The sequence below is a fragment of the Coregonus clupeaformis genome, chromosome 6 (genome assembly GCF_020615455.1).
Source record: "Coregonus clupeaformis isolate EN_2021a chromosome 6, ASM2061545v1, whole genome shotgun sequence".
In the NCBI taxonomy this organism is placed as follows: Eukaryota; Metazoa; Chordata; class Actinopteri; order Salmoniformes; family Salmonidae; genus Coregonus; species Coregonus clupeaformis.
In genome coordinates, this window is record NC_059197.1 from 2,177,319 (window position 1) to 2,186,165 (window position 8,847).

Below are 8,847 nucleotides of genomic sequence, written 5' to 3' on the forward strand. Positions count from 1 at the left end.
ACTATTTTTACTCTGGCCCAAGGCTGTGCTACAGACTATGAAATCAAATGTCAATTTGAATGGGATAGTTGCAAAAACAAGATAGGCTACTGCGGTAATCACTGTGTTGTGTGTGAAATTCACTACTGCTTAGAAATACAACAGCTAAATGCATTCGAGAGAGCATTCAGAGCAAAGCTATCTCACCTATAGAATGTATGTGGGTGGGTGGGGGGGTCGGGGGGTGTAGCTCGTAATATGTTAAGATATTAGGGATTTGTATCTGTGTTTGTGTGTATTGTGTTTTTACATAGATTTTGTAGTTGTTCAAATGTTCTGTATATATTATTTTACATTTCTTAAGGACTATTGGAAGACTAGCCATTTGTGGGCTGAAAGAGATCCTAATAAAATAAAATCATTCAAACCTTCAGCTGTTGCACGTCTTAGGAAAAACACAGAAGAGCTTGGGCATCACCTAGTGGACACAAGAAGGACTTGCAGTCTGGCATGCAGCTCATGGCCACATACTTTATGCTACTGTAAGTCTGTGGGGTTGTAGGTCTTCCAGTTGAAGAAGCTGACACAATGTGATATCATCATTGTATTAGACTGCAAACTTAATGTTGAGACTGCATAACTTATCAGGTGAAATAAAATATATAAAAAGGGGAGAGGGGAATAGCAACACGCCCACACACTACATCATGGCAGCTCTGACTGAATATTCTACCCAGAAGCCCTTACAGGAGGAGCCAATTAGAATTCAGGTACTAACGCATGTCAAAATAAAAGTCTTACATATTACATGTCTCACAGTATTGAAAATACATAACTGTTTTTATGGTGGTGTACGGGTAAAAGTAAAACTAGTTTATGGTAGAGGCATTTTCCAACAAAGCATTTATTGTTCCATTTTTTAGGTTATAAAATGGCATACTTCACTTTGAAACATGGAATTGAAACACGGTTTTAGGATGAAATGTTATTTGAAAAAATGTATTTGGAGGTAAAAGGTCCCCAAAACAATTCTAAGAACATTACATACACTATTGACATATGTACATAATGAGTCCAAGGCTTAGGATGGCAGTTTATTTGCAACCCCCTTCCTCAGTATGTCTACTGGAAGCACCAAATCAAACAAATTGCACTCCACGCATTATCATTACCCTAATTTTCAAGTAATAACATATCCAGATCCCAGTGTAAATTGACTGTGGCCACTTACATCCCCCTTGTCCTTTACCATGTGGCAACTGCCATACATTGACTGCCCAGAAAAACCATTGGTGGATACTGTACTAGAAATGTGTGTGGAGATGTTACATGAGTTCATCAGAATAGCCATGGGGGTTAGCCTGGTCCCAGATCTGTATGTGTTGTAGCTCACTCCTCTGACTATCATTGTCACCACAGCAGAGAGGAGTTGGCTAAAGCACAAAGTGATCTAGAGTCAGACTACATGGAGGCCATTGGTCCAAGTTGATTCACACCTGAAACAATCTCAAAGCAGTGTTGTGCAGTATGGACGATGTTGCATGTTTTTAAACGTTGGTGGGAAAAAAGAACAACGCATCCAGGGGTATAAGGAAACCATGATCAGAGCAGTTGATCCTGGTGTAACAAATATCTTTATACCAAAACCAAACTAAACAGACAAGATAATAAACAAGTCCATGGATAGATGTGGATGAATTCTACAGTAGAAACAGTGATAGGTGAGTGAGGGTGGTCATTAAGACATTAGTCGTCGGCCTCTGGGGTGGCCGGGGGCTCCTCTGTCTGTCGATTGGTGGGGATGCCCACAGGAGGGCGGAGTTTACGCCCAAAGCTCTGGACATGTAGAGGTGAACCAGGGGGTGGAGCTGAGGGCATGACAGGTGGCTGGCCAAGGGGCTTGAGTGGGGTGGCAGGGGGCGAGGGCACAGGGGTATGGGGATGTTTGCGGACAGGCCGGGTGGGTGCCTCAGGTGAGTGGGAGGACGGTGGGAGGGGGCTGGGGTAACCAGGTGGGGTGAGGACTGAGAGGCTGATGGAGTTGGCTGAACACTCGTCCTCACCTTTGAGACTGTCCTGGAACAACAACAATGAAGGAATAGAGTTAAGCAGAAAATATTAATGGAAAACGAGCAACATTCTTGAAAATAAACTAGTCTTTGCGAATTGAAAAATCAGTGACTTACATCTTCATTGACAACGTAAAGAGCCATTGGGCTCCTACGGCCATGTGTTCCATGGGCTATTGTTTTTGGCACCACATCAACTGCAAATGAAAGAATGTGTGAACAACTGCACAAACTGAGTGTAGGCCTACTCTGCAAAACACGTGTGCTGACAATAACTTTGCAATGAAATCTATCCATCTAAAAAGGTTTGCATTCAAATATCTGAAATAGATACATAAACTAAATAATTAGTGTGGGGAACAAAGAATATCACACATTCAAAAAGCACCTAACTGTCAAAAGCTCACATCCTTACCATCGTGACTGATGTCACTCCTCTCAACATATACTGGAGATCTCTGCAACATGGCTGCCATGTCAGCCCGCCGCTTCTTTCTTAACCCCAATGAGAGACAAGTAGGAGATGAGTGTTTCACATGTATACTCGTGTAGTGACCATTTACATTCAGTTTCTGTATCCTCGAGAACATGTAAACCCAATGATTTGTTTAAATACTGCATACAGTGTAATTCTAGCCTGGTCCCAGATCTGTTTGTGCTGTATAGCCACAACATTGACAATGACCATAGGAGTAGGCTATACAGCACAAACAGTTCAGGCACCAGGCTAGTGGGATACCATTATCATTGCATTGTAAACAACAGAGATAGAATCCATCCCACACGATGCTATCAGTGTCAGAACCTTAGTGTAACATTGGACATGCATCTGCAGAACTGCAGAGTAGTAGAGAGCTAGGCCAGGGCATTAAGATTCTAGCCGCCTGCTCCTTGCCTAGTGCTTAGTTCTGGACCTCGAGGCATATCAAAGCAAATAGGGAGATGGAGGCACAATGTGGAGCTCTTACTTTTTGGAGGGCTTCCAGCAGGCGCACACAGTCACCAGGGTGATGAGGAGGAAAATGCCCCCGGTGGAAAGGATGATATACAGGGAACTCCGTCCTAGCAAAGGAATGAAGCTTATGGTCAACAGAGTAGCCCTTTCTCACAAACCACAACCACTTCACCACTGTACAAGCAAAGAGTCCACTCGGACTGGACAAAGATGTCACCTCTCGGGCTCTGGAAATTAGCTCCACTCTCCTCTTTCTCTACTATAGGCCTATCTTTACACAGTCCACTGTAGAACTTTTAGTGGAGGCCCCAATAACATCTCATAAAATGGAACCGTTCCAGAATGAGTAAAAATGCTAGGTTCTCCTAGCCTGGTAGTGGATCTGTTTGTGATGTCTTGCCAACGTTTGGCGCAACAACGACCATAAGAGTTGGCAAGACTGCACAAACAGATCTGGAACCAGGCTAAGGTTTTCCAGCCAAGTCTGTGTGTGAAAGCTGGGATTGAAAGGGGCTGCTTTGAGGCTTTGTACAGGGCTGTATGTACGGAGAGAATACAGGACCCTTACTGGGCTAGCTGATATCTTGTCACACTGTGATTGCAACCCAAATGGCACCCTATTCCCTATATATTGCACTACTTACTTTTGACCAGAGCCCTATGGATCATGGTCAAAAGTAGTGCACTATAAACGGAATAGGGTGCCATTTGGTACACAGCTATTGTCTCAGGTAGGGAATAATGAAGTAAGGATTAGTGTGCTCCACCTGGGCAAGACCTCAGCTCCACAGGTTTCCTTTATCTCCTTGCCCTCATAAATAACTCAAGCTTTTCACTGGTCTGGTCCTGTCCGGTCAGGTTGATCGGTCGGTCAATTAAGTTTCTTCAGAATTAACTTGTATTTCAACTTTTCCCTGACAGGTACATGCTGAAGCAATCAAGATAAATATGCTTACTAAGGAGCACACTAATCCTAAAGTAGGCCTCACCATTATCCCAGAAACCTTAGACCCTAGACCCACTCCAATTTGCATACCGCCCCAACAGATCCACAGATGATGCAATCTCTAATGCACTCCACACTGCCCTTTCCTACCTGGACAAGAGGAACACATACGTGAGAATGCTATTCATTGACTACAACTCAGCGTTCAACACCATAGTGCCCTCAAAGCTCATCACTAAGCTAAGGACCCTGGGACTAAACACCTCCCTCTGCAACTGGATCCTGGACTTCCTGACGGGCCGCCCCCCAGGTGGTAAGGGTAGGTGACAACACATCTGCCACGCTGATCCTCAACATGGGGGCCCCTCAGGGGTGCGTGCTCAGTCCCCTCCTGTACTCCCTGTTCACCCATGACTGCACGGCCAGGCATGACTCCAACACCATCATTAAGTTTGCCGACGACACAACAGTGGTACCGACAACGATGAGACAGCCTATGGGAGGAGGTCAGAGACCTGGCCGTGTGGTGCCAGGATAACAACCTCTCCCTCAACGTGATCAAGACAAAGGAGTTGATCGTGGACTACAGGAAAAAAAAGAGGACTGAGCATGTCCCCATTCTCATCGACGGGGCTGTAGTGGAACAGGTTGAGAGCTTCAAGTTCCTTGGTTTCCACATCACCAACAAACTATCATGGTCCAAACACACCAAGACAGCCGTGAAGAGAGCACGACAAAGCCTATTCCCCCGTAGGATTTGGCATGGGTCCTCAGATCCTCAAAAAGTTATACAGCTGCACCATCGAGAGCATTCTGACTGGTTGCATCACTGCCTGGTATGACAACTGCTCGGCCTCCGACCGCAAGGCACTACAGAGGGCAGTGCCTTCGGCCCAGTACATCACTGCCATCCAGGACCTCTATACCAGGTGGTGTCAGAGGAAGGCCCTAAAAATTGTCAAAGACTCCAGCCACCCAAGTCATAGACTGTTCTCTCTGCTACTGCACGGCAAGTGATACCGGAGCGCCAATTCTAGGTCCAAAAGGCTTCTTAACAGCTTCTACCCCCAGGCCATAAGACTCCTGAACGCTGCTGCTACTCTCTGTTTATTCTCTATGCATAGTCACTTTAACTCTACCCACATGTACATATTACATCAATTACCTCGACTAACCAGTGCCCCCGCACATTGACTCTGTGCCGGTACCCCCTGTATATAGCCTCCCTACTGTTATTTTATTTTACTGCTGCTCTTTAATTATTTGTTATTTTTAACTTATCTATTTTTTACCAAACACCTATTTTTCTTAAAACTGCGTTGTTGGTTAAGGGCTTGGAAACATTTCACTCTAAGGTCTACACCTGTTGTATTCGGCGCATGTTGCAAATACAATGTGATTTGATTTGAAGTACTACGACTGTAGTTCTACTTACTGTAGACGGTGAGTTTGACAGGCACACTCCTCATGCTACTGATTGGGTTCTCCACCATACAACTGTAGATGTCATCGTCTGACATCAGCACCCGGGCGATGGTCAGATACTTCATGTCATGTGACAGGAGCAGGCGCGAGTCATTGGTTAGCACCTTGCCCCCTTTCAGCCAGCCATAGGTGGGCTTGGTGCCATCGCCATGGGAACAGTGTAAGGTGAAGAGTTCACTCAACTCCAGCACCGAGGAGGCTATCATTTGGACGTAGGGTCTGGACACAGGTACTGTGGGGACAATACACAACAACATGTCAAATAAATTCACTACAGGAGACATAACCCGTATTCCACTGTTTATATGGTATGGCATTTGCTTATACAAGTAAATGATTTGTGAAGAAATAACAAGCTACCTACTCTTTAAAGTAGGCCTTACAAATAACTTATAAAGGCTGTTATAGTATATACTTTGTTCAAAGTGTGACCACACTTTTAGCCTTACACCTCCGTCTGGAATAGCATTATGTGATTCACTAAGGTCACTAAGGTCAATAGTTGGTCAGTTGTTGGACTGTTTATTTGATATTGTAGCCTGAGCCTGAGCCGTATTGTAAATACAATATCAATCACTGAAATAGTAACTAAATATGCCATTTAGCAGAAACTTTTATCCAAAGCAACTTACAGTCATGCGTGCCTAAATCTTTTACATATGTATGGTGATCCTGGGAATCAAACCCACTATCCTGGCGTTGCAAGCGCCATGCTCTACCAAATGAGCTACACAGGAAACTTTCCTACCATCTACGGTGAGGTTGATGTTGCGCTCCGCAGTGAAGGCATCATCCGTTATGGAGATCTCCACTTCATAGGCCCCCTCGTCAGACAGCTGCAGGTTGTGGAGGAGCAAGGTGCCGTTCTCAAACACCATGATACGGTCCCTGTACTCGGGCCGCAGGTTCCCAATGATGCTGGTGCCTATGGACTGGACTACGGTGACGGGCTGCTGCTTGTCCCTCTTCAGCTGCCACTTGATGACCGGTTGGTCGGAGCTGGTGCTGGTGTAGCTGACGGAGAGGAGGGCCTCGCCACCCAACGTGCCTCGGACCAGATGAGCCTGACTGGTGATGTTGACGCCGGCTACTCTGACTGCATGGACACAGCCCAACACATGACGTTCAGTGAACACTGTGGCAGACTATACAGTGCAGGATATAGTGATCACATGCATGCAGGACGATTTGATGGCTGTAAGTGGTTGATTACTGTAACCACATTCACTACAAGCAGAGTGATCTGCTCTAATTATGAGGTCCTAATAACGAGTATGGAACATTCTGTTTTGTCTTTTGTCTTTATATGACGTTCACAGAAATACAGTACAAAATAAAGTCAGATATGGGCCTATAGTTTTCACTCCATTCCCTAAATCAGTCCAGGAATAGATCTAACTTTCATTCTTGAAAGCAGACTTTTGAAATCAAGACTACTCAAAATGGCGCCCTCAAACTTCCTCATTATTACCGCAATCAATCATTCAGTGAAAATTCAATAACAGGAAAGGACCTCTCCAAACAAGCCCAACGTATTTAATCTGTTTTGATTTGTGTACCATTAATGGATCCCCCTTGAGCATACAGGAGGATGGTTTACAACATAACCCACATATCACCCTTTAGAGTCTCGTTCTGCCCTGGAAACCACACACAGTAACGCCATTATGCTCACAGTGGAGTTTCCTGTAAGTCACCACATCCTTGACCACATGTAGCCATAGGCTAGAGCCACTGATGGGCGCTGTACCTAATGGATGGGCTGTTGCATGTCATGCTGGGGCAATAGAGAGAGAGAGAGAGAGAGAGAGCGCCTGGCACCGACCCTCCTCGGCCACAGCTCTGCTCCCTGTAGCGTGTCTGTATGGCATCGCTCGATCGCCGTGGCAACAATTTTCAGCCTGAAGGAGGTTGCCAAGGGAGAGGCAGACAAAGGCCAGGATTGTTGGACTGATTTCCTCCCTCCCGTGGTATAAAAAGCCACTGGGAGAGACATGCTCTTTGTGATTGTAGAAGCAGGAGACACAAGGGTTCAGTGATTCTGCTAATAGTGGATGGCCACAATGACATAACAGACAGCCACACAGCAGAAGCAGGCTGAGCCAGGCTCATAATGCAGAGACACCACCACCATCACTGCCTTGCCTGGGCTCCAACTCCAAGTCCCCCAAAGCCTCTTCTCGTAATATAATAATGCTTAACCTATGCTTCCCCCACTTACCTCCCATCAACAGCTCAGCTCACCCAGGCTCCTTTTACTACAGCTGTTTGGCTGAGTAGACCTGTGCCTTGGAGCTAATCCGCACAGAGGGTACACCAGGACAAAACAACTCTCACTGCATGGGCCAATGAAACCTACTTTAACATAGTATTTAATTCAATGATCAAGTACATAAAGGAATAATGGTTACAACCAAATTATGTATTATAAAACAAATACATTTTGAAATGAATTTGCTAACAAAACAATGTGAAACAATTTGAGAATTGAAATAAGACAGCTATGTAAATCTCAAATATACATTTACATTTTAGTCATTTAGCAGACGCTCTTATCCAGAGCGACTTACAGTTAGTGAGTGCATACATTATTTTTTATTTTTTCATACCGGCCCCCCGTGGGAATCGAACCCACAACCCTGGCGTTGCAAACGCCATGCTCTACCAACTGAGCTACATCCCTGCCGGCCATTCCCTCCCCTACCCTGGACGACGCTGGGCCAATTGTGCGCCGCCCCATGGGTCTCCCGGTCGCGGCCGGCTACGACAGAGCCTGGATTCAAACCAGGATCTCTAGTGGCACAGCTAGCACTGCGATGCAGTGCCTTAGACCACTGCGCCACTACTTGATCGCGTTATCACATATTCCCTGACTACTATGTGATAAACATTTTTGCCAATTTAGTCACATATCTATTCATTCAAACTACTCTTACTTGAAACGCATTTCCTGATTCAGCCACTAGTTCTTTACCGCATTATGTTTCCCAAAAAGCAAGTCATAAAGTTTGAAAGTGTTCACTTACCTGCCTGGAAAAGAAGGAGGAGGATGAGTGAAAATAGCAAAGGAATGGCTGTGTCTTCTTTCAAGGAAGTCTTCCTCCTCTCCTCCTTCATCTTGGGTACAGTGCTGAGTCCCTCTCCCACCCAATGAGCATGATTTGTCCACTCCAGGCACGTTCCTGAGAATGCACAAGTCTGAAAGACTGGGCTCAGTTGCCTGCCTGCTCTGAACCACAGCACTCAGGATCCCAGCATGAACAAAAGCACTGTGTGTGTGTCCTCAGCTTTGTTAGACATAGACATAGATAAGCACCGTTTTTTTATTATTATGGTGGTTGGCCAAAGAGCATAGCTACACAGCTATATTGTTCAATTCAGGAACAGTACCTTGATTGTCATTCCTACAGTGC

General features: G+C 45.3%; 1 protein-coding gene across 2 annotated transcripts; it reads right to left on the reverse strand.

Moving 5' to 3' along the window:
- Window positions 1-865: 865 nt before the first annotated feature.
- On the reverse strand, window positions 866-8,635 carry LOC121567346 (hepatocyte cell adhesion molecule). Of its 2 annotated transcripts, XM_041877325.1 has the most exons (8): window positions 8,461-8,523; window positions 7,656-7,729; window positions 6,183-6,530; window positions 5,385-5,666; window positions 3,017-3,110; window positions 2,464-2,543; window positions 2,166-2,245; window positions 866-2,055 (listed from the first exon to the last, which is right to left on the reverse strand). In XM_041877325.1, exons 2-8 carry the CDS (start codon window positions 7,660-7,662, stop codon window positions 1,726-1,728), a joined length of 1,221 nt encoding a protein of 406 aa, XP_041733259.1. In that variant the 5' UTR covers window positions 7,663-7,729; window positions 8,461-8,523; the 3' UTR covers window positions 866-1,725. The 2 variants fall into 2 exon arrangements, with proteins under 2 accessions (XP_041733259.1, XP_041733258.1); XM_041877324.1 differs by lacking the exon at window positions 7,656-7,729 and having other exon boundaries at window positions 8,461-8,635.
- Window positions 8,636-8,847: the final 212 nt, after the last annotated feature.

Bases quoted from the DNA above. Each gene is read 5' to 3' on its own strand.
- LOC121567346 (XM_041877324.1), bottom strand. From the start codon at position 8,551: ATGAAGGAGGAGAGGAGGAAGACTTCCTTGAAAGAAGACACAGCCATT. The intron at 3,111-5,384 runs GTAAGTAGAACT...TTCCTTTGCTAG, and splicing joins TGTCAAACTCACCGTCTACA to GACGGAGTTCCCTGTATATC. The intron at 2,056-2,165 runs GTAAGTCACTGA...TTGTTGTTCCAG, and splicing joins TTTACGTTGTCAATGAAGAT to GACAGTCTCAAAGGTGAGGA.